Here is a 24,877-nt window from a genome sequence, read left to right on the forward strand (position 1 = left end):
CTTTCAAGACACATCAGTTCGAAGAAGCCCACTTCTTATTAGACCCAGCTGCCCTGCTCTCTTCTACAGAGTATCCTCCATTGTTTTTGTTTGTTTGTTTGTTTAGTGGAGTGGAGGGCTAAATCTGCCCCATAGAGGCATGTGAGGTCTTACCTTATAGGCATAAAGTTGAAGATGTTGGGCATCCCAGGGCAGTAGCAGAGGAAGCAGCCCAGGCAGAGCTGGAACACGATGGCTATCACCAAGACTTTGTTCCTGAAAAGGGAAGGGGGTGTTTCAGGGTGGGTGGCGAATAGGAAGACCTATGGCTGCTCTTGGTTTCAGCAAAATAGGTAGCATGATTGAAGGGAGATGGGGGCAGGGTGCTTCTATCACAATAACTTCTGTTACAAGAACGGAAAATGCAGCAATATTGTATAGCACAGAACCATGTTTGGCTTGGAGATTCATTCGGCTCCCACGTACCGGAAGAATCCCTGCTGGAAGACAGAAAGGCGTCGTGTTTTGCGGATGAGTACGTCGGCGATCTGGCACATCTCAATGCTGATGAAGAAGACGGTGTAGCAGGTGTACTCCTGGTACAGGCGCTGCCCAAAAGTCTGCAAGTGGGAAGAAACGACCAGTGAAGACGCAGTGATGCTTGGCCATCTTCCGCCCTCTCTCCCTGCACCAGCTGCACTCACCAGCCTAGGGGCCCAGTGGCGCCTCCTGCACGGGAAAGGCTGGACTTCCCATTCCCTACACAGGATCTGGGCTCTGATGGAGAACCTGCAGCCTTCTACCTGCTGTTGGGTTGCAGCTCCCTACTGTGGGCTATGCTGGCTCCTTTGTGAGTCATTCCAATAAACAATGGGAAGCACTTCCATTCAGGCAGAAGTGGCGCTGCCCCACCAACCTCAGTCTGCCTGAAGCCAGCCCCCACCTGCCTCCCATCTTATATGCAACCCGCCCTGGGTGTTGGTGTGCCTCCTCCTTGGTCTCAGTGCTGCCCCATGTGGAACTGAACAAGGAGGAGAAGGACGAAACCAGAATGAGTTGGCTCTGCCTGCCATTGGATATCTGGCACCACCTACTGCTGGCCTCTCTGCCTTACACCCTACCAGTCCTCAAGGGCACCAAACACCACTGATAAGATAAGATACTATATAGCAGGGATGTCCAACACTCTAGGGGTAGGCTGGGTGGCGCGGGGCCGGCAGGGGGGCGCTGCGTGCTGTGCCCGCCCACCAGGGCGAGGGTGCTGGAGCGATCTCCGCACCACGGCGCCAGGGCGCCTGACATGCTTGAGACGGCCCTGGTCCAACAGGTCGATCGCCGGACCCTGACCCCCCCCAAAAAAAGCTCAACAAATTTGGCTCCCTAAAAAAAGCTCAAAAATTTTGGTAGATCACTGCCAGATTTTTTTTATAGTGGGAGTAGATCGCTATCTTGAAAGTTGGACATGCCTGCTATATATGATTTTAGTGATTAGCTGCACCCGCCAGGATCTAGGGCAAACCTTGATGCTTAAAACCTATTCTATCTCTCCATACACAGACACAAAGTTCCTGCCTGATTAGGGCAATTTAAAGTTGTTGTTTTTTGGTGGTGGTGGTAGTAGTAGTAGTAGTAATAATAATTAATAATAAATATAGTATAACTGATAATTCAATTAAGCATTGCTTGCCACATTCATCACACAATTTGTGATTTCCAGCAACTGGCCTTCAGAGGCATACTGCCTCCGACAGTGGAGGTATAGAATCATAGAATTGTAAGATACCCCGAGGCTCATCTAGTCGAACCCAAGGTAGAACACAGGCACCGTAGCAAATTGATGGTATTCTTTGTGCCTCCCCAGTCAGCTGGCTAAGTGCTTCAGGACCCTTGTTCTCCCCAGGTTTTTTTTTTTGTCTTTAAACGGGGCAGCCTTTCAGAGACAGGACTGTCCCCCCAAAAGCAGGACATCTGGCCATCCTGCCTGGAGGCCAGAAGCCAGAAGCAGTGTGTCTCCTCCACTCACCCACTCTTGTCCATAGCTATCCTGAACATCTTGGATATGGTCGTTCTCCCAGGCTGCCCGAAGGCCCACACATTTCAGCGGGTACCAGCCCTCCTGGGCCATGGCAGTGAAGTAGTCAGTGAAGCCGGCAAAGGACTGGATGGCTCCTGCGTGGCAGGGAAGCACAGGGGAGTTTGTGTCATTGGGTGGCCAATCCCAAAGGCTGGTCCATTAGAGCACATGGAGCCACTGCCCCCCTGACCCAAGCTGCACCCAAACATTCCCAACCTGCCTGCCTGCTGTAGTGGACCTAGGGTTTTGGGGAGGGTCGAGGACCTGCTACCATTTCTGCAGCAGGGTCTTGGAAGCATCCCTTTCTCCAGAGTCCCAGGGCCACCCAAATCAGCACAAAAGGGGAGCTTTTAAGCCACAGGGAAGAAGTGTTACCACCTTTCTTGCTGATTGGAACCAATCGGAGTGAAAGGAGGTGAGTTGGCCACAGAGGATTGGCTCTTTGGGTCAACCTGGAGAAGGTGTGTGGGAAGAACACCAAGGAGGAGAAGTTGTTCCCTTTGCTCCAAAGCTGAGCACTGAAAATAAGGCACATCAGTTTCAAGAGAACAGTGTGCAAGTTCCGTTACGTACTGTTGACCTTTATGGAAAAAACAACTTTAGTCACTCCGAAAGAAGAAACTGGAGCAGTTTCAGATCATTACCCTGTATGCACTTGCACAGAAAATAGTAGATCTAGATCAGGGTTTCCCAAATTTGGGTCTCTGGCTGTTTTTGCACCACAATTCCAATCATCCCTAGCTAGCAGGACCAGTGGTCAGGGATGATGGGAATTGTAGTCCAAAACAGCTGGAGACCCAAGTTTGGGAAACTGATCTAGATGAAAGGTGTCCTGCTGAGATCTGCATGGATGTCTGCAGTGGATCCCTAATTATTATTGTATAATTTTATGTTTATTTATGATCTTAGAATGTTATATAATCTCAGAAGGGGCGTAGCTGTGAGGAAGCCTGGTTGCGATCATCATGAACGGATCCTGCGCTTCTGAATTTGCCACTGCACAACTGTCCATCACTGCTCAAATGATGTGCCTTTTTCCTCCCCATGTGGTGGCCTCACGGGATAAGGCATGATGGGGCAGGTATCTAAGCCGATTCCTGCCACTCCCTATGGAAACTCCACACCCCATGGAGCCCGCCTAGGCTTCCCTGCCTTGTCTCACGCAACATAGCTTGCTCTCCCCTGCTTTCCAACCTCTAGGCTCCCCCCTTATAGCCCTAATACGCACCAATCTGGAAGTAGGAATAGACCGCTAGCGCTTCGTTGACCAGACGGTCCCGCCGAGGGTTGCGTGGCTTCAGGTGCATGATGTCACTCTCAGCCCTCTCATAGGCCAGGGAGACTGAGGGGAACTGAGAAGAGAGATGAGATAGGTTTTTGTTTTTGTTTTGGAGTTGCGGGTCGGAAACAAGACTGAGGAGCCCTGGGAAAGAGCCTCTGCTGGACTGGTGCCGGGTCACTCACAATGTCTGTGCACAGCTCGATAAAAAGGATGGTGATGCAACCCAGGGGGAGTGGGACACTGACAGTGATGTAGATCAGGTAGGGCGTCAGCTCTGGGATGTTCTTGGTTAGGGTGTAAGCGATGGATTTCTTGAGATTGTCAAAGATCAGGCGCCCTGAAAGGAAGAAAAGAATGAAAGAAAGATGGCGGTGGGTTTAATGGACGACTCCTGTTGTTGAACTGGGATTCCTTCCATCGAACTTTTCTGGATGTTATCTGCGGGTCCCTTCCAGGCCTGTGATTCTGTGTCCAGCAAAGTTTGCAATCTAATAGATGAAGCTGTTGAGCCGGTCAGACCAGCCTCTTGGTAAGAAAATGGCCATAGCCGACCAGTTCAATGCTCTCATCAGCATCTCAAAGAGTGAGCCTTGTTGCCATAGTGATAGCAAGAGGTTGATGCTGTCCAGGAAGGGGGCAGGCACAGCACTGTGTTCTCATCAGCTTCCCAGAACACAGTATCAACTTGCTATGTGACCACCCAGCCCCTAAATGGTAAAATCTTCTGCTGTCTTGCATGACACACAGTCAGGGTTCATGCTTACCAAGTAGACCCCTTTAGACATCCCTGGCTAATTGCTAAGATCTCCATAGGAGGGATTGCTGGCTTTTCCATGAGTAGTGGAATGCCTTCTTCTGGCACTTAGAGAGCGAGTCTTCTCGTGGTGGCACCTACCTTCCCACACGAAGTTGCCACCATCAGATGCTGATATATGACCCATGGGCACTAACCCTCCCCCTTGTGCCACAGCCTGCCAAGAACAGACCTTGCTCGACGCCAGTGACGATGGAGGCGAAATTGTCATCCAGCAGGATCATGTCAGCCGCGTTCTTGGCTGCGTCGGATCCGGCAATGCCCATTGCCACACCGATGTCAGCTTTCTTCAGTGCTGGGGAATCATTCACCCCATCTCCTGTTACTGCCACAATAGCACCCTGCGGACAAGGAGAGAGACATGGGGTGTGGTGGAGTCTCCTTCTTTGGAGGTCTTTAAGCAGAGGCTTGACAGGCATATGTCAAGAATGCTTTGATGGTGTTTCCTGCTTGGCAGGGGGTTGGACTGGATGGCCCTTGTGGTCTCTTCCAACTCCATGATTCTATGATTCCTGCAGGTGGGTGTTTTATTGCAGGTGCATGCTGTTAATAGATCTGTGAGACAATCTTAACATGTCCATAGTGGATTTATTCCATTCTTGTTTGTTCTTTTATGTTTCCCCAGTGATCCCACATTTACTGCTGTCCTGAGCAGGAACAGTGCAACAAAAGTGGGAGAAAAACAAACCGGAACATTTTTGATATAAAAGGTTACAGGATTGCAGCAGAAAGTTACAGGATGCGCAGCAATTGGCAACGAAGCAGTGTGACGCCCCCAAAGCTTTTGCAGGCACAAACAGTATTGAAAATGGTATTCTGTGTGGCCATCCTGGTAGCAGTATGATCAGAAATCATTACTAACATGCAATAGAAAGGATGCCTGGATGGACTCATTCAGGGATCTACAGATGGAACCTGCAACAGAATGTTGCCCTATGGAGTTCAGAGCCCCAGCCAGCCAGTCCTGCCCTTTTCCAGGATATTCCATTGCATCCCCCCCCCCATCAAAAGTCAGTTAACATTCCATGTAGACTGAGCATGCTCAGTTCTCATTCGGCTGTCCACACACAGCTTAGTTTCCCCTCCTAAAGTTTTTTGTACTTCTGCACACCTTGAGCTGTCCTCAGGTGCTTTGTCTTGTTACACAGGTAGTGAAATTTTTTATGCACAACCATCGACGCCTCATGCCTGAAGACTGGAAATGGAGGGAATGATAATCGTATGAAACAGGTGATCCAAATCCACCGCACCCACAGTTCCTTCTGCAGTTAGGGTTTTGTGCCCCTTACCAATTTCTGACAGCTTTCCACAATGATGAGCTTCTGTTGCGGGGAGGTGCGAGCAAAGACCATCTCTGGGTGCATTTTGAGGATCTCCACCAACTCCTCAGTCTCCATGTCTTTCAGCTGGCCCCCATTGACCACACAGGCTCGGGCGTCCCTGGATGCCGAAGCAGAGAAAGGGAGAGCCCCAGGGTCACATACATAGACAGGGCCTTTGTAGTGGCTGCACCAATAATTGTGGGAAAAGTGGCATGGATGGGCCCTTTTCTGATTGCCTTTTTTGCTGGCTGGTCATGACATTCTTATTTCAGCAGCCTTCTGCCTGCTAAGTTCATTTTGACGTGTGATCAATGCCACTGTTGTTTCAATTGGGTTTTCAATGCGTATTTTATGGATTTTTATAGTTGCAAAACACTTTCCATTTTACATGGTTCTGCAATTTTACATTGCTGAAATCTGCCCTGAGTGATTAGTGGGCACTTGAAGGGGTGAGACAAAAGTTTTTTTTGTATAAATAAAGAGCCTCAAGTTTTCAAGTGAGAGGCTCTTTTCAGCGACAACAAGACGTAGAGTTGGTGGTTTCAATGCTGGACAAACACAACTCTGTCCTTCCTTTGTTTCAGTGCGGCTGGCTTACCACGTTTTGAAGGAAGTGACCCTCTGTGGATGGAGAAATTCCTCCTGTATGGTGACTATTATACCCAGAGTCAAAAGTCACCTAACTGCACTTTGGGATGCTTCTGAGCAGGGTGGATAAAAACCAATGATTTTAAAAAATAATAATTTAAAATATCAGATTTTTTAAATTTTAAATCGGATTTTTTAAAAATTTAAATCAGATTTTTAAAATAAAATGCTTTTGGATGAAAAATCTTTCTAATGATTTTAAAATTGGGACGGGAAATAGATCTTCTGCAGGAGTCCAGGTTTTTAATTTATTTTCAAACTCAGAAGTACCAAAAAATCTCTCCAGTTCCTAAAGTTCAGCTCCAGATGAATGGGGAGGGATAAAAAAACCTAAGATCATGGCCACTGGTCCCATCACCTCCTGGCAAATAGAAGGGGAAGAAATGGAGGCAGTGAGAGATTTTACTTTCTTGGGTTCCATGATCACTGCAGATGGTGACAGCAGTCCCGAAATTAAAAGACGCCTGCTTCTTGGGAGAAAAGCAATGACAAACCTAGACAGCATCTTAAAAAGCAGAGACATCACCTTGCCGACAAAGGTCTGAATAGTTAAAGCTATGGTTTTCCCAGTAGTGGAAAGTGTATGGAAGTGAGAGCTGGACCGTAAAGAAGGCTGATCGCTGAAGAATTGATGATTTTGAATTATGCTGCTGGAGGAGACTCTTGAGAGTCCCATGGACTGCAAGAAGATCAAACCTATCCATTCTGAAGGAAATGAGCCCTGAGTGCTCACTGGAAGGACAGATCCTGAAGATGAGGCTCCAATACTTTGGCCACCTCATGAGAAGAGAAGACTCCCTGGAAAAGACCCTGATGTTGGGAAAGATGGAGGGCACAGGGAGAAGGGGACGACAGAGGACGAGATGGTTGGACAGTGTTCTTGAAGCTACCAACATGAGTCTGACCAAACTGCAGGAGGCAGTGGAAGACAGGAGTCCCTGGCATGCTCTGGTCCATGGGGTCACGAAGAGTCGGGCACGACTAAATGACTAAACAACAGCACATAGTCCAAAGGCTATTAATTAGGAAATAAGAATTTGTTCGAAGTTTTTCATGTGTGCTAAAACACAGTCTAAGTTTTTTTAAAATAAATGTTTAACCATGTCAGTTAACAAACATGGATACATATGCTATAATGCTATTGTTTGAGTTAAATAAATTGTTTAAATTGTTATTAAGGAAATGATTATTGTTCTTCTTCCAATAAAGTATAGCAGAAAAGTTGTCCCTATATAAACAGTTAACTTATTAAACCTCACAATAATTTCATAATTATCTCTGCCTATGTATTTCTAATAGTACAACCAAATCAGTCATTTTTATATACTGGTAACTGTAAAAACTACTCTGAAAATTTATTATTCCAAAAACGAAACCTTCATCTGGTTGTAAATATTAAGGTTATACCAGCAAGAATGGGTCTTTCTGTAAAAAAAATAAAAAATAAATCAAGTCTTACTGACTAGTGATTCAAATCGATTTGATTTAAATCAAATCCACGCTGCTTCTGAGGCAAATCTCTCTGTGTTTAGATACTCACCGCTTGTTGACCTGCTCGACGGGAATGCGCAGGCGGGTGGCGATATCTTCGACTGTTTCGCTGCCCTCAGAGATGATTCCCACACTGGCAGCAATGGCCTTTGCGGTGATGGGATGGTCTCCTGTCACCATAATCACCTGGAGAAGACAGGGCAGTGGTTCAAAATCCTGAAGTGATCTTTGGTTGTTGTTGCATCAGCACAGATTGAATAAGCCTGACTGAAAAATGCTGATGAGAATGTTGGTCTAGGTTCGGGGAGGCATTTAAAGCACAACGAGATCACTTTAAACTGTCACGGGTTCCCCGAAAGAGTTCTGGGAACTGTAGCTGGTTATGGGTGATGGTAGGAGATGCTCCTCCCCACCACAAAGCTACAATTCACAGAGTGGATTGTGGAAATTGCATCTCTGTGAGGGGAACAGGGGTCGCCTAGCACCCATCAAGACCCTGAACAAGCTACAGTTCCCAGGATTCTTTGGGGGAAGCCAATGAGTGTTTAAAGTGGTATGATATTGTATGGTGCAGATGGGGGTCCTGGATTCAAATCCTAGCTCATCCATAAAGCTACTTGGGTAGCTGACCTTGGCTCAGTCACAGTCTCTTAGCTTCTCTTAGGGGAGGGTAGGAAATACATATGGTTTTAAGGTCAGGCCCCTGACCTTAAAAAAAGAAAGAAAAAGCTTTCCCAGTGAATCAGAATTGCATCATTTTATATTCGGGAACTCTCAGTCCCTGCCTCTAAGAAGCTTCTATTTAATTATTTATTTAATGATAGTTTGTTTTATTATTAAGTTTATATCCCACCTTTCCACCAAGGTGGCACACAGCCCCCCCCCCCGGTGATGTTCATCGTGACCGAGTGGGGATTTGAACTCTGGTCTCCCAAGTCCAAGTCTGACATTTTGACCACTAACCCACACTGGCTACACACTACTGCAACTCAATATACTGTGTTTCTAATATTATAAGACACGTCTTATATTTATTTTTTCCTCAAAAAAACACACTATGGCTTATTTTCAAGGGATGTTTTTTTTTTTTTGCTCCTCCTCCTGCCGCGGCCGGCATTGCTGCTGCGCCTATCACTATGTCTTATTTTCGGGGTATGGCTTATATTCCTTGAATGCTTAAAAATCCTGCTATGGCTTATTTTATGGGTATGTCTTAAAATATGAGAAACAGGGTAAATGACTAATGGCCACTAGAGGTATAATCCCTATTGACCATAACAAATGTAAATTATTATTTTTCGCCAAGATGCTCATTACTAGGGATGACTTAAGACATTTTGCAGCCTGCAGTGAAGAACAAGATGCCCCCCCCCGCTCTGCATGCCTCCCATTTCCACAATCAGAAGCTGGCAGGTGAATCTTATTCCAGTCCTTCCTAGCCTTGAGTCCTCAGATGTTGGACTACAGCTCCCATCATCCCTGACCATTGGTCCATTCTGGCTGGGGATGATGGGAGTTGTAGTCCAACAACATCCAGGGGACCAAGGCTGGGAAAGGCTGCCTAACTTCAACACTGGTGACAGGATAGTGCGGGTGCAGAACAGACTGTGTCCTGCCCTCCAACAGAGGAGAATGGCACACAGTCTCAGGAGAAATGCCGCCACTCCTCCCAGCATCTGCCGCCTGAGGCAGTGACCTCACTCTGTCTAACAATAGGGCCGGCCCTCTTGGTTACTGTCGGAGCCAGAAACGCCCCGGAACAGCTGGCAGCATACCCGGATGCCAGCAGTGCGGCATTTCATGACGGCATCAGGCACGGTGGCTCTGGGCGGATCAATCATGGAGATGAGGCCTGCAAAGCAGAGTCCACTAGTGGGGAAGTTCATCTCGTCGCTGTCGAAGTTGTAGCCACGTGGGAACTCGCTCTGGGGAAGGTACAGGTGGCAGAAGCCTGCGGGGAAAGAGAGAATCATGGTGAGGCCTCTGCCAAGGGTGAGGCATCATCAGAAAAAGAGGAAACATATCACCAAAGAAGAGGACATGGATCTGCATATAATCTGCATATGGTAATGTAAGAGAGAGGGCTTGCAGAGAGCAGCCCACTCTGCTTACTTCCATCAGATGGGAGAGCAGCAGCAAGTCTGGGAGGGAAAACCAGGATCAGGAAGGGTTAAGAATGGTCCAGGGCTCTGCAGAGTCCTGAAGGCTCAGCTCCAGGCTGGGAGAAGGGAAGCAGGGGTGGAGCTAGCTTCAGCAGGGGCTGGAAAGGAGGGAGTAAGTAGAACGGCACCTCAGGAGCCTGTTTTGGGACCACGGAGGACCCATAGAGCAAGGAGGAGGGGCGTTTGGATGCCCAGTCTTAAAAGGGGGGTCAGAGCCCACGAGACGCCATTGTGGGCTTCTGCCCCATGCAGAGCAGACATGATTTGAGACATCTCACCACTGTATATAGCATGCACAATAAAACTCTGAAAATCCAGAGGATGTGTGGAGTGCTTACTCGGGAGTAGCCAACACCCATCTGTGACAGGTAATATTTTCCTATTGTTTTACTACTAGGTTGTGTGCCACCCTTGGAAGGAAGGGGCAGGGTAGAAATGCAATTAATAATATGTAAAGATGTGCATTTAGAAATAATTGTGCCACATCCACACCATATACTGAAAGTACTATGCACTTGAAGAGTTATGGCTTCCCCCAAAGAATTATGGGAGCTGTAGTTTGCTAAGCATGCTGAGAGTAGTCCGGGACCCCTATATTCCCCCACAGAGCAACAATTCCCAGAGTGGTTTAACAACCAAACAGAGGGAATTTGGCCTGTCGTTGGCTCTAGCTCCACCTACTGCTGACCTCCTGGCCTCCTACCCTTGTGGTTTCATTGGACACTTGCTTAGGAAGGTCATAGCTCAGGGGCAGAGCACCTGCCTTGCATGCAGAAGGTCCCAGGTTCAATCCCCAGCATCTCCAGGTAGGGCTGGGAGAGATTCTTTATCTAAAACCTTCGACAGCAGTTGTCGGTCAGTGTAGATGATACTGACTTAGATGGGCCAATGGTCCAACTCAGTACAAGGCAGCTCCCTGTGTTTCAGCCAGTTGACATGCCAGTTGCCAGGATCAGCACAAGTACCGGGCAGCCTTAGGATGAGTGCCGGGCGGCTTGGAGCTGTCGTTGACATTTCCCACAGTGCCCTTTGACGTTCCAACACCCCAGGCCATTGTGGGAGAGTGAAATAGAGGCTCCATGTCATTCCTGAGAGCACTGACACAGAAAATCCACGAGAGGGAGGGAGCGTTTTGCTAAGTGTTCCCTCAAATCTATACAGCTGGCTCTGATGGTATCTCAGAATACAGAACTGGCCACACACACACACACAAACACACACCCCTCTCCCTCCCGCCTTACCCAGTACACGCTCTCCCAACCCGCCAAGGTCCATGTAAGCTGTTTGGAAAGCCTCCTTCCACTGTTCGTCGAGGGGCAGCTCTTGACCCTTGATCATGATGGTGGAACACCGTTCCAGGATGCGCTCAGGAGCTCCTTTCATCACCATCAGGTAGCGCTGGTCTCGAGGGTCGTCGAGCTCATGGATGGACAGCTGGAGCGAAGAGAGGGAGCAGGAGACTCAGGAGGACTCATTCATAAAAATACGCCCTGTGTTTTAGCGTCCTTTCTTTTGCCCTCTCGGGGAGAGCGGGACTGAGGCCTAGCCTGGGCACATGGCAGACAATGGTGCTATCAGGGCAGAACTTTGGGGGCCCCATTCTGCAGAAGGATCACCCCCAAACGCAAGAGGGGTGGGCTTATGACATGTTGAAGTAAGTGGTGTCCTAGGCACTGCTATTCAAAATCCAGAGTCCAAAATGAACTAATGGTACACGCTGACAGTGGAACTGGTAGGCTGCACTGCTTCAGGATGTGGGTAGCTCACTCCATTTTTGAACGCATGTGAAAAATAAACAAACAACAACATCTCCCCACAAGTTCAAAACAACAACGAGCACACCAGAGAGAAAGCTTCAGCCCCGACCTACTCCTTGCAGTGCTAAACTTCCACATCCCCCATAGAGGAGCATTCAAAAATGCGACCTTGCATTCTGAAGCGATAGTCCTCTCCACCACCTTGGCACTCTAGCACAGGGTAGGGGAACCTTTTTATTTTTAGACTGAGGGCCACATTCCCTTCAAAGCAACCTTCTGGGGGCCACATGCCAGTGGTGCCGGGGGGGAGGGTGCTGAGGCAAAATCAGTAGCAGCAACCCATGTAAATGCTTCCTATATCCTTCATCTACGCCAGCAAGGGGCGTTGTCAAAGATGAAGCTTGCTTTGCAGGCAGGGTTGGTGAGTACAGAAGAGAACTGGGCCTTTATGGGACAATGGGCTGCCTCAGAGTTTTCTGCAGTTCATTCTGAGCTAACTGAACAAGGGTGGCAAAGTCAGCCCTCCAGAGCAGAGTCAGCGGCTGACCTGGAACTTGTTGGTGGAGTTGAAGGGGATCTCGCAGGCTTTCTTGTAGCGCTCCCGGTACTCCATCACGTTGCCCAGGGTGATCTCGGAGAACTTCAGCAGGGCTGTCTCCGAGGCATCTCCGATGACAATCCGCTGGGGTCGGATGCCAAAGAGAAAATGGACATAGGTCAGTACAGCTGAAATGCAGTGCCATTTTGGGACCAGCCCTGATGTGATCTAGAGACACCGTCTCCACAAAAGGGACTGGCGAGTTTACTTACAGATTGGCTGGAGATGGAAGAGTCTCTGAGCATAACAAGAAGGCAACCTCCCGCTATTGTTGCACATGGTGGGCAGGCTGCAGGCTCCCCCAGGCTTGATTTGACACAAGCCCCAGAGATGCAGTCTCCCCCCAACCCTGGGTCCTTGGGTCCTGTTGGACCACCTCCCATCGTCCCTGAGCATTTGCCAAGCAGGTTGTAGACGATGGGTTTTATAGTGTTTTCCATATATTATATTATATTGTGAATCACTTCAGGATGCTTTATGGGAAGCAATTCACAAATGGAATAAATAATAATAGTTCATCAGTGCCTCTGCCTGCTTATCGATGGATTTGGTTGATTCAATAATATTATAATAAATAATATCATTACTCCTGAAGATTCATTCTACCCATGAGAGTAATGGCTTTTATGTCATTCTGTGTTTAAAGGCTTCTATTTTTATTGTACCAGCCTAATGTGTAGTTGTGTTGTTGTTGTTGCTGTTGATGTATTTTCTTTAAGTCGCTTTTCTTGCTTTAATTAAAAAGTATATTATTATTTTAAGCAAATATTAATTAAATTGCTATTTGAAACATTGGCTTCAGCTAAGTTGCTGCATTGCGTATGTTTGGACTGCACATTTACTAGCAGAAATGTATCCCGGCCATATCCCATTGCTCTTCCTTACCTTTGGGACAGGGACGCTATCCTGGCCTGATTTGAAAAAGGCGCGGTTGCAGAGGCTCACTACTTTGCAGAGAGCTCTCCATGTCTCAGAGGACTGATCAAAACTTTGCCCTGAAAGGTACAAAATGAGACAGAGTGAGGGAAGGTGGCACTGATAGTTTCTTCTGTATCAACAACAGCTTAAGAATGTGTTATCCAAAGGATTCCTTTCACCCATATGAACCAGCCTGGGCCATGACATTAGCCTCAGAGGCTTTGCTCACTGCAAGCATTTAATGATTCTCATGAACTTGTATATTGGTGTCCATTATAGTTCAGATATTATTGATTTATTTGAGGTGCCTGTGGTCCCTACACTTTACCCAAGACTCTCAGGGAGGCCAACCATTCCATTAAAATAACAAAAAATTGTCCAGTAGCACCTTAGAGACCAACTAAGTTTGACAGGAGTGCCAGGCATGCTCTGGTCCATGGGGTCACGAAGAGTCGGACACGACTAAACAACAACAACAAAGTTTGTTCTTCTGGGTATAAGCTTTTGTGTGCATGCACACTTCTTTGGTACTCTGAAACAGAAGTCACCAGACCCTTATACAGTGGTGCCTTGCTTAACGAATGCCCTGCTTAACGAAATTTCCGCTTAACATAATGATTTTTCGAGCGGAGGTTGCCTCGCTAGACGAATTCGTTTTATGAAAAATTCATCTAGCGAATCGCGGTTTCCCATAGGAATGCATTGAAATTCAATTAATGCGTTCCTATGGGGAAAAAATTTCAAAAAAAATTCAATGCATTCCTATGGGATTCGCTAGACGAATTTTTCGTTATAAGAAAAGACCCATGGAACGAATTAAATTAGTCTAGCGAGGCACCACTGTATATAGAGGGAGGACATAAATCTGACATCAGGAATCACAAGACAGAGAAACTACCAGGAGAACTCTTCAATCTCCCAGGACATTCAATACAAAATACCAAAGCAGCTGTCTTATTACAAAAGAATTTCAGAAACACCTGCATACTATCTCTTGCTTTTTCCTGTAGGACTAATTGCAGTTATTAACAGTCGTCAACAGGTTTACCATACTCATTGAGTCAATCACCCATCTCCTACTACCCATCTGAGAAATACCCCAACTCACCCTCCCTCTCTATATAAGGGTCTGGCGATTTCTGTTTCAGAGTATCTGAAGAAGTGTGCATGCACACGAAAGCTTATACCCAAAACAAACTTAGTTGGTCTCTAAGGAGCTACTGGGCATTTTTTTAAAAAAAATTATTTCGACTGTGTTAGACCAACACAGCTACCTACCTGAAATTAAAATGACAATTGACATGGTGACATTGCATGGTGGTTTCTGAAATCAAGGAGCAAGTTTCTGGCTGTGTTTGGATATGATTGGTCGTGCTGGGTGGCAGGTGCCTATTGGCATTGGTAGGGTGGAAGGATGGGAGGCCAACAGTAGATGGCGCCAGAGTCAATGGTAGGCAGAGGTAGCCAATTCTGGTTTTGTCCCTATCCTCTTCCCTACTGGGCAAGGCAAAATAGAGATGGAGGAGGAGGGAGCTTACAGCCATGGCCACCTGCTGGACTGGTTCTAAGTAGGAAGGCAGGCAAGTGGGGGCTGACTGGGAGAAGACTGAAGATGGTGGAGCAGTGCCCTATTCGCCCTAATAGATCAGCCTCCACCAATAACCATGGATGATGGGAACTGTAGTCCAACGACACACACATTTCTCATTCCTTATTTAAATCAATTGACCCTGCCTTTCCTGGCCAACCCTATCCATTAGTTTCTCGGACACAAGTGCCTCTGGCCCAGCATTTGTGAAGCCCAGACTCTGCACCTGACTGATCTTCTGTGGTGTCCGCTGTATGGATCTGGTTGTCAAACCAAAGATGGGAGACAGTCATGCGGTTCTGAGTGAGAGTCCCTGTTTTATCAGAGCAGATGACGGAAGTTGAGCCCAGTGTCTCAACGGCCTCCAAGTTCTTCACCACACAGTTCTTTCGGGCCAGGCGTTTGGCTGTGAGGGAAAGACAAACCTATGAAGAGAGAGAGACAAAGACAGAGAGAGGGAAATGTAGAAAACTTCAGGTGAAAAAACGTACATATAATGAAGGAAAGGTTACCATGTTTCAGGCTTTGGGGCTGCACACACACTATAACACTAAATCACATTTCTCCCCTCAAAGAATTCTGGGAATTGTAGTTTATCCCTAGAGAGTTGCAATTCCCAGCAGCCCTGGACAAACTACAATGCCTAGAATTCTTTGAGGGGCAAAATTTGCTTTGAATGTGCTTCAAAGGAATAGTGTGTATGCAACATTTGTTAAAAATGAGCAAGAGAGGCATGATAAATCTATGAAGATTATGCATAGTATGAAGAAAGTGGATAGGGGGAATTTAGCTTTCTCTCTTTCTCATAAATCTGTAACTCTGAGACATCCACTGAAGCTGAATGTTGGAAGATTTGGGACAGACAAAAGAAACATGTCGAGGGCCACAGGATCCCCACCTCTGCCCTAAAACTGAGGGAAAGCGATACTTACGGTGACAGTCGCCAGAAGGCCCTCGGGGACGTATGCCACCACAATGGCCATGAAGAAGACCATGGCCTTAAGAAAAGGGTATCCAATCACCATGGCGACCACAAAGAAGGTGGCCCCAAAGAAGATGGCTAGGCCGGCAATGATGTCGACAAAGTGCTCTATCTCGATGGCGATGGGCGTCTTCTCATTCTCCACACCCGAAGCCAGACTGGCAATGCGGCCAATGATGGTACGGTCCCCAGTGTTAATGATGATACCTGTGGCTGTGCCTGAGAGGACACAGAGCTGGTATGAGTTCATAAATGTGGACCCCCCCCCAACTTCTTTACGTAGGGGCGTGTCCAGATGGCCAGGCCCCTCAGAGTGCATTCTTCACAATGAGAAACCATTCGTAAAGACTCTGTGTGGATTTGGACCAGGCCCTGCCAGCTTTGTAGATCACGGGAAGCAGCGATGGTTGAGCAGCTTTTAATGGTCCTCCCGCTGCCTCACTCAGGATGAAGGCCCTCAAGGAAAGTGGTCAGAGACTGCATACTGGCACTGGGCAGCGCCAAAACCCAGAGTAAGTAGGACCGTAATATAGATACTATATGCACTCCATACAAACACACATTATTCTCTCTCTCTCACACACAAACACACTCACTGCCAACCCATTCACGCACATTGGACACCTTCCTACCTTCTAAGCACATGGTAGAGAAGAAGGCAATGTTTCTAGTTTCGAGGGGGCTCTCGTGGGTGCACTCGGGGGCTCTTGTCTGAGGCTCTGATTCCCCAGTCAGAGATGAATTATCCACCTGAAAGGGAGAGAGAGAAGCGTGATTCATGCATGTGGCTATTTGCCATGGACTGCCTCTCCCCACATGAACTGACATGGTCCTCACTGAGACAATCATCTGAGGGCCTTCTTTGTGTGCCCTCTCCATGGGACACAAGAAGCGGCCTTTTTAGTGGTGCCCCCCCCCTGCTTGTGGAACGCTCTCCCCACCATGGAGGCATACCTGACACCATCTTTATGTACTTTTAAGTTACAGGCAAATATTTTTCTCTTTATCTGGGCTTTGGCCCTTAATTTGAAGGGTGGCATGGTGGCCTCTATTAGAGGGGCATATCTGCATAACTGTGTTTTTTGCTTCCCCCCTTGGTTTTATAAATGTAATTTGTTTTGCGCCACTTAGTGAGAAAAGGGACTAACGAATATTGATATTAATATCAAAAGCCCTTCCCCACCCCTCGCTTTCCTCCCTGAAATTTACCGGCCTGCTCCAATCCAGCATTCCAGAAAGGTGGGTTTAATCTAATGTTCGTTAGCCTCAGAGTAGACACTTGGAAATTAAAGGACACCATCACCTTAGGCCCATCAATTTCAGTGGGTGTATTCTGAGCAAAATTGAGCGCTCTGCATAGCTGCCAAGTTATCCCTTTTTTAAAGGGAAATTCCATTATGCTGAATAGGCTTCCTCGCGAGAAAAGGGAAAACTTGGCAGCTATGGCGCTCTGTGCTTGTAACGAACAGGTGAGTCTGGACACCTGGATAGGTGAAAATCCGCTGGCAGGGAGAGATTTGTTTAGGTAAAAGTGGCTGGTGCGGGAAGGGTGAAGCACTGTGCTTCTCTGCTGCAACTGCATAGAAGTGGCTATCGGGATTCACATACCCCAAGTGGGCAAGTAATACGTCAGCTTCCTTCCCACTGAATATTTCAAGAAGAGCCATGCTGATCAGACCAAAGTCCCATCTCATCCAGCACTTTCTTCTCACAGTGGCCAACCAGATGCTTCTGGGAAGTCCCCAAGCAAGGTTGGAGCCTTCTCTCACTGTCTTTCTCCAGCAACAGGCGTACTGCCTCAGATAGTGGAAGTGGTACGTTGTAGCCATTGGTAGTGTTATAAGAAAAACTGCTCCCTTTCCCTTATGGGGTATTCTGGAGCCTGTATAGAGTCCTTAAGTGGGTTCCTTATTGGTAGGAGAAAACAACAGAGGGCAACCAGAGTATATTGAGAAACAAAGCTGCTAGTAAGCCTGATCTTTATTCAAAGAACTGTTACAACAGGGTCCCCACTTACCACATGCAGGAGGGAGGAGGAACCCAGAACAATGGTGCGCAAGCCCTTATATAGACTTTTGAAATTGCCCACCCTGTAGCCTAAGACAACCCCCCTAAAACTTCATCCATCCATCACAGAAGAAGGTGGTCTACCGCAGAGGAGGCCATCTACAGCAGAAATCCTGTCTGCCAGGATACCTGATAATGGTCACTGATTGAATTACCTGGGCAGCCTGGCCATTCTTTTGTGATGGTTAATACTTTAGTTCCTGAATCCAGGTCACAGGCTCACCCTATTCATAGTACACAAATACACCCTTAAGACAGGATTTGCAAGCAAAAAGACAATGGGAAGCCTTTCTCCATTTGCCTCTTTTCCTGCAGAGAGAAATTGGGAGAGTCACTGGGACAGTCAAAATGGCTTCAGGATTGTTCTCCCATACTATGTCAGGCACATGGTTCATATATTTAGATATGTGTGCATTTATGAATATTTATTCTCTATTTGAGACCTTGAAATTCTTATAACAGTAGTCTTGTCTCCCTGAATTTATCTACTCCCCAGGCAAACAAACCAGACTTTATGGTTTCCTTCATCCAGGAGAGGGCAGCAGAGGCACAAGCTTGTGAGAAGGTAGCATTTGCTTAGAATTTTCCCCATTCCCAAAAAAAGGTCTTGCGTACCTTGCAGCCTTGCGAGGTGATAATTCTGATGTCTGCTGGGACTCGGTCTCCCCCTTTGATCTCCACCAGGTCGCCCACCACCAGCTGATTGGCGTTGATCTGGAACTTGTCGCCATCTCGAATCACTGTGGCTTGCTGTGGTTGGGAGGAGCAAGAGCCAGACGTTAAAACTTAGAAACCTATAAATTAAACCACACCTTGATAAATCAGACCACACCTCCAGATGGGACTATTGTAATGTGGGATGTGGGTGGTGCTGTGGTCTAAAGCACTGTGCCTCTTGGGCTTGCCGACCAGAAGGTTGGCGGTTCGAATCCCTGCGATGGGGTGAGCTCGCTTTGCTCTCTCCCAGCCTAGCCATTCGAAAGCATGCCAGTGCAAGTAGATAAATAGGTACTGCTGCAGCGGAAAGGTAAACAGCGTTTCCGTGCACTCTGGTTTCTGTCGCGGTGTTCCATTGCGCCAGAAGCGGTTTGGTCATGCTGACCACATGACCTGGAAAGCTGTCTGTGGACAAACGCTGGCTCCCTCGGCCTGAAAGCGAGATGAGCGCTGCAACCCCAGAGTCACCTTTAACTGGACTTAACCATCCAGGGGTCCTTTACCTTTACCTTTACCTTTACCTTTACCTACTATTGTAATGCACTGTATGTGAGGCTGCTACCATGATCATGCAGCATGTCTGCTGAAATAGCAGCACTGGCTGGTAATTTGTTTCCTGGCCAAGGCTGTCTGCACATTACAGCTTATTCTGGTTCTGGTGTTCTCCCACTGCTGGTGTTTGAAGCTGAATACCTATGACATTAGCCACAGTCCATAGGTGTCTTGTAGCTATCTCACAGTTTACCCATCAGCATCTCCTGAATATGCTTGGGATCAAAGTTATTATTATTATTATTAATTAGATTTATATACAGCCCTTCATCACAAGATCTCAGGGCAGTCTGCAAAATAAAATACAGGATAAAAACAAGTTTAAGGTTCCTTCTTGGTGCAATTAATTCTTCCTTCCATATGCTAACAGAAACCCTTCCCCAGACGATAAAGAGAAGACTGGGAACTCTGAATTTCCTCATTTAATTGTTCTTAACAAAATAAGTTACTGACTACAGAAGAAAGCACTCAAAGCATGAGGTCTGCCGCTGAGCTATGATTTCTTTCCTTCAACTATTTGGGTGCAGCAGGAGTAGAAATGATCAAATGCTCCCTCTTATATTCCTCTAGTCTCCCATGGCTATTTTTCATTAAAAGATAAAATCAAGAGCTTGGAATTGCCAGTTTCACTCCTACAAAATACAGGAGCCTGATCTGCAGTTGTGTGTGCCTTCAGCCACATTTGCAACAGCAGGTACCCAGGAACTTCCCCCTTACCTGCGGCACTAGATTCTTGAAGCTCGCAATGATGTTGGTGCTTTTGAATTCCTGGTAGTAGCCGAAGCAGCCGGTCACGACCACCACAGCAATGAGAGCAATAGCCAAGTATAGCTATTTGGGGAAGAAAGCAAAAAAGGGCCTATGATCTTTCTGTAGAATGTTGTCACTCCAGCAGCTGTTACGCCTTCAGTTTCCATTTTAAAATTCTGCATTTATTGGAGCATCACTGCTGGGTGACCTGAACCTGACAACCTTCCACTCACCAGTTTTATCTCTTGCCACTGTGCCCTCCTCCTAACATCATTTAAGTCAGGGATGCAGAGGGGAACAGGCAACAGGGCCCTCCAGGTATCACAGGATTCCAGCTCCCATCAGCCCCAGCCAGGATAGCCAAAGCTCAGGGATGATGGGAGTTGTAGTCCAGTCACACCTGGGGGTCCTACAGCAGGGGTCAGCAATCTTTTTCAGCAGGGGGCCAGTCCACTGTCCCTCAGACCTTGTGGGGGGCCGGACTATATTTTGAATAAAAATATGAACGAATTCCTATGCCCCACAAATAACCCAGAGATGCATTTTAAATAAAAGGACATATTCTACTCATGTAAAAACATGCTGATTCCTGGACTGTCCGCGGGCCGGATTTAGAAGGTGATTGGGCCGCATCCAGCCCCTGGGCCTTAGTTTGGGGAACCCCTGGCCTACAGCTTCTCTCAGCCCTGCTTTTGGCACTTACATTGTCTGCACTGGTGAGGTCACCTTGCCCAAGCTGGATGCCAAAGGCAATGAGGCAGATGGCTGCTGCCACCCACATGAGGCACTGCAGCCCCCCGGCCAGCTGCCGGGCAAACTTCACATACTCAGGAGTGCCCTTGGGGGGCTTCAGCTCGTTGGGGCCATCACGAAGAAGGATCTCTCCTGCCACAGTACTGGTCAGGCCCTGGAAGTAGAGAGAAGGGGAGGCAGGACCATTAGAAATACTTCCCCCCCGGACTGGAGTTGGGGAATAGACAATCCCGAGTCCCTAGCCTGTCCTCTGCTTTGATGCTCCCAAATATTTGGGTCCCCAAAGGCTACCTCCCTTAAGTGTAGATGGGTTCCCATGAGGTAAGACAGAGTAATAGTGATGCACAGCAGCAAGAACCTTTATTGAACTACATAACTGGGAAACAGAGGCAAAGCAACTGCTTATATACATTTCTGAAAGCCTGGGCCACTCCCACTCCCAACGTCATTGGCTGTCTAAACTTCCAAACTGCGAATTACGACTCAGAGTTCAATGGCCAATGGCAGAGGCCCAAATCCTGAAATGTTCTGTGACTGGACAACATGTATCGAATTAGAACACTGGAGCTCAGAATCCTCAGTCTAGACTCAAGCTCAGGCAAACACCAAAGCCCATTTGGTGGCTGTGCCATAGTTGGAGGGAGTCGTGCTTCTGAATCAACCGTTTCTGGAAGCTACAGGAGGGGAGAAGGCTCATGTGCTCAGGTCCTGCTTGAGGGGTTTTCCACAGCTATCTGGGTGGCTGCTGTGAGAACAGGATGCAAGATTACATGGGCCATTGGCTTGGTCCAACAGGCTGTCCTTATGTTCGTTTACTCCCAAGACTATGAAGCGCCTTCCAAAGAGAGCATGAAAGCAAATGCAGGTTGTGGTGGGGGGAAAGCTTCTTCAAATTTTCTTTTACAAAAATGCACGGTTGAAAAAAACGCACCTTGAGATCAAATCCCGATATGGCAAAAGAACTGATTTCAAACGGATTGTGTTTCTAAAAGTTCTGACATAGTAGCACAATATTTGCCAGAAGAGTCAAAAGAAAACACAACAATTGAATTCTCTTAGAAAAAAGGTTAGTTGGATAGTTTAAGTGCTCCTTATTACCGGTACTTAAGAAGCATAATATAAAGTCCAGAGGTACCACTGTTATCAATTTACAATGGGGTGGAAGGTTCACAAGCTAGGCAGGACTTGCTCACAAATTTATTGACAAGTTATTATAGCTAGGAAGTGGAAGAGGCAATGTGAATATAAAATGGAAGAATGGTATAAAGAGGTATGGGATATAGCTACCGGTATTAATGATAATATATTAATATGTGCCATTAAGGTAAGATGGGGAATATGCAGGAGAAAGATTTTGAGGAGATATGGAAGGTGTTTGTAGAATTTGTACTGTTTAAACGGAAAGGGGTCAAACCATCGCAAGAGGTGTTGGGAGGTTGGAATGGTCGGGAGTGGGGGTGCACATTTTTATTCTTATTTATTTATGATTATTACTTTGTCAAAATAAAAAATAAAAAGAGAAAAAAGAAAAAAGAAGAAGCATAATATGCCACTGGTGTTGTGAGGTACTATGCCCTTTGAATATGAATTTTGACGTTTTGGACACATTTTTGAAATCCCTGTAATATTTTGTTTGAACACTAGATGGTGCACAAACATTCAGATCAGGAGGACTACTGTTGCAACCCTTGACAATACTCCATCACACTCAGATTGTTGCATATCCCCTCTATAAACCAGCGGGCATCACCTTGGAGACGCTGGTCCGATGCTTGAGCTCCAGGTCTTCTATGGACAACTGGTGATCGTCCTAAAAGGGAAAGCAGACCCAAGATGTGGCTTCAGAGGGGGGAGGAAAATAGATCTCGGGCAGCAGGGACTGTCTGCAGCTGCTGCTGCTCACAGCTACCACATAAAAGATAAAAAAAGAAAAAGGTAAAGGACCCCTGGATGGCTGCGGCCCTCATCTTGCTTTCAGGCCGAGGGAGGCGGTGTTCGTCCACAGACAGCTTTCCCGGTCATGTGGCCAGCATGACTAAACAGCTTCTGGTGAACACCATGATGGAAACCAGAGCGCATGGAAATGCTGTTTACCTTCCCTATTTACAGTATCTACTTGCACTGCTTGGTTGGCAGGAGTTGGGACAGAGCAACGGGAGCTCAATCCGTCATGGGGATTCGAACTGCTGACCTTCCGATTGGCAAGCCCAAGAGGCTCAGTGGTAAGCCTACAGGGGCCCTTAAGAGCAGAAGAGACCCTACCCCCTTAAAGCAGCAGCCATCCCTGCCAAGGTCACCCAATGAGCTTGGTGGCTGAGCAGAGATTTAAACCTGCGTCCTTTGCCAAGTCGCCACGTTGCCTTTCCAGATAACAAGTAACACTGATAGCAATAGATAGGATGGTAAATATGATAAATAAATGTTCTGGAAGTGTGACTGAAAGCAAGGCCCTTTCCTCAGTCCAAATCAGCATTCAGCCACCCTGACTTACCACATCCATCTCTTTCTTCATACTTTCCAACTTCTCTTTCTTCTTTTCCCCTTTCTTCTTCTTCTTGATCTTCACATCCATTTCCCCACCAGGATGTTTCTCCATTTCCACCGAGTACATATCGTACTTGTCCTGAAGCCAAGGGTGAGGGGGTGGAAAAAGAGAGAGTCGGGAACTTGAACTGAAGCACCATGGCGATGTAATCAGCTGAAACTTTAGTTGCGGGGGAAGGCACTCTGCACATGCTCAGAAGCACATTCTTTTATTAACCGCAAAGGGAGGGAACTTTGCAAATGAATAGAGGCATTATCATCTATCAACTGCCGGGAAAGGCACTTCACACATGCTCAGAGGCGCTGTCTTTCATTAATTGCTGGGGAAAGGGTACTTTGCACATGTGCAGAGGCACTGCCTTTCATGAATGGGGGAATGCACAGGCTGAGAGGCACTATTAATGGGAAGGAAAGGCACTTCACACATGTTCAGAGGCCCTGTCTTTTATCATATTTCGGAGCTCAAACCCAACAAGCAGAACAGTTATCTCCCTTGCAGTAGAGACTGAATTCAAGTTCCACAAGATAGGAGATTTTCTCAAAGTGAGGGTTCCTGTGGGGAATCCTTTCTTTGAGTTGGATGCAGTTTACTCCAACGGTAAGTGGATTTAAGATTGCAACCGAAATTAATTGAACTCTGGCCAAAGCTCATGTCAGCTCAAATCAGTTCGACTGGTTCAGGATCCAGGATTTTTAAGCCCTGCTGATTTCAGTGGGATAATGTACTCAACCCTCCCATTTAACATGTGGGACATCTCTCTTTCTCTCTCTCCTCTCTCCCTACACATGGCAATTCTGTCAAGATTTCTCCTCATATTCTTCTCTCTAGTTGGAAGAGGGGTTGTTGTTGGTTGATATTATTTTTTTGTACCTTTATTTTCATATCTTTTTAGAGTTACAGTGGCACCTCGGGTTAAGAACTTAATTCATTCTGGAGGTCCGTTCTTAGCCTGAAACCGTTCTTAACCTGAGGTACCACTTTAGCTAATGGGGCCTCCCGCTGCCACCGCTGCACAATTTCTGTTCTCATCCTGAAGCAAAGTTCTTAACCCGAGGCACTATTTCTGGGTTAGCGGAGTCTGTAACCTGAAGTGTCTGTATCCCGAGGTACCACTGTATGTGGAAAATGTTCCATTTGGTTGTTTACTTTTTTGATGAGTTTTATTTATTGTTCATGACCACTTTTGTTGTTATCTTTTAAAATTATGCACATTTTTTCATGTTGTAAGCCGCCTTGAGAATGGGTTTAGCCATGGAGGTTCCGGTTTCCGCCTGCAGGAATGGCGGACCTGTTTTCCATCTCTCTGACCTTCGTAAGGAATTTGGCGGTTGCTAGGGGAGTAAATGGCAACCCCCTACCCTCTCCGGGGGTTACGGAGAGGGGCCGCTGGCCCGCGATGCCCCCAGACCCACTCCGACTGTTTTTGGAGTGGGGGGAGCTTGGGCTGAGCACTTACGACGGCCAGGACTCCCGGACGCTAATCTGCATGGCGGGGATTTCCATGGTTAAAGAAGATAATTAGGCTTAAATCTATGGACATACTTCAGAAGGAGGGGAAGAAGCGCTGTTTACTGCTGAGAATTTTATGCTGCTGAGCGAGAGGAGTCAAAGAATGTACGGCATCTGGAAGAAGGATTGATGGGGACGGAGCGATAAGGGAAGCAAGTTTTTATTTTTTCTTCATATTGTTGCCTCGTATCTTCCCGGACGCGATGTCCTGGCTTGTTTGGAGTGAAAGAGAAGCAAAAGACTGTGTGAGTTGAACTTTATAGCACTGAGCATATTTCTTAAAGATGTGAAGTTGCCGATGAGAAAAGCCCCCCCCTAGTCAGACGGAAGGAGTTCTGGACGCGTTCGGAGGATTTATGAGCTGTGACG

At 47.0% G+C, this 24,877-nt stretch overlaps 1 protein-coding gene across 1 annotated transcript in view; it reads right to left on the reverse strand.

The window, feature by feature from the left end:
- ATP4A (ATPase H+/K+ transporting subunit alpha) overlaps positions 1-24,877 on the reverse strand; it is a 30,985-nt gene that overhangs the window by 3,100 nt on the left and 3,008 nt on the right. Inside the window, exons 2-21 of the mRNA XM_060275674.2 lie at positions 22,946-23,077; positions 22,205-22,264; positions 20,405-20,608; positions 19,669-19,782; positions 18,298-18,432; positions 16,248-16,365; positions 15,566-15,834; positions 14,860-15,058; positions 13,013-13,122; positions 12,077-12,211; positions 11,014-11,206; positions 9,386-9,561; positions 7,660-7,796; positions 5,439-5,589; positions 4,322-4,490; positions 3,518-3,672; positions 3,282-3,405; positions 2,003-2,148; positions 466-599; positions 154-255 (exon numbers count right to left, since the gene is read on the reverse strand). Coding sequence (XP_060131657.2) covers positions 154-255; positions 466-599; positions 2,003-2,148; positions 3,282-3,405; positions 3,518-3,672; positions 4,322-4,490; positions 5,439-5,589; positions 7,660-7,796; positions 9,386-9,561; positions 11,014-11,206; positions 12,077-12,211; positions 13,013-13,122; positions 14,860-15,058; positions 15,566-15,834; positions 16,248-16,365; positions 18,298-18,432; positions 19,669-19,782; positions 20,405-20,608; positions 22,205-22,264; positions 22,946-23,077 — 2,963 coding nt within the window. The remainder of the gene's footprint in view (positions 1-153; positions 256-465; positions 600-2,002; positions 2,149-3,281; positions 3,406-3,517; positions 3,673-4,321; positions 4,491-5,438; positions 5,590-7,659; positions 7,797-9,385; positions 9,562-11,013; positions 11,207-12,076; positions 12,212-13,012; positions 13,123-14,859; positions 15,059-15,565; positions 15,835-16,247; positions 16,366-18,297; positions 18,433-19,668; positions 19,783-20,404; positions 20,609-22,204; positions 22,265-22,945; positions 23,078-24,877) is intronic.

This window comes from Zootoca vivipara, chromosome 6, assembly GCF_965207765.1.
Source record: "Zootoca vivipara chromosome 6, rZooViv2.hap1.1, whole genome shotgun sequence".
NCBI classification, from domain to species: Eukaryota; Metazoa; Chordata; class Lepidosauria; order Squamata; family Lacertidae; genus Zootoca; species Zootoca vivipara.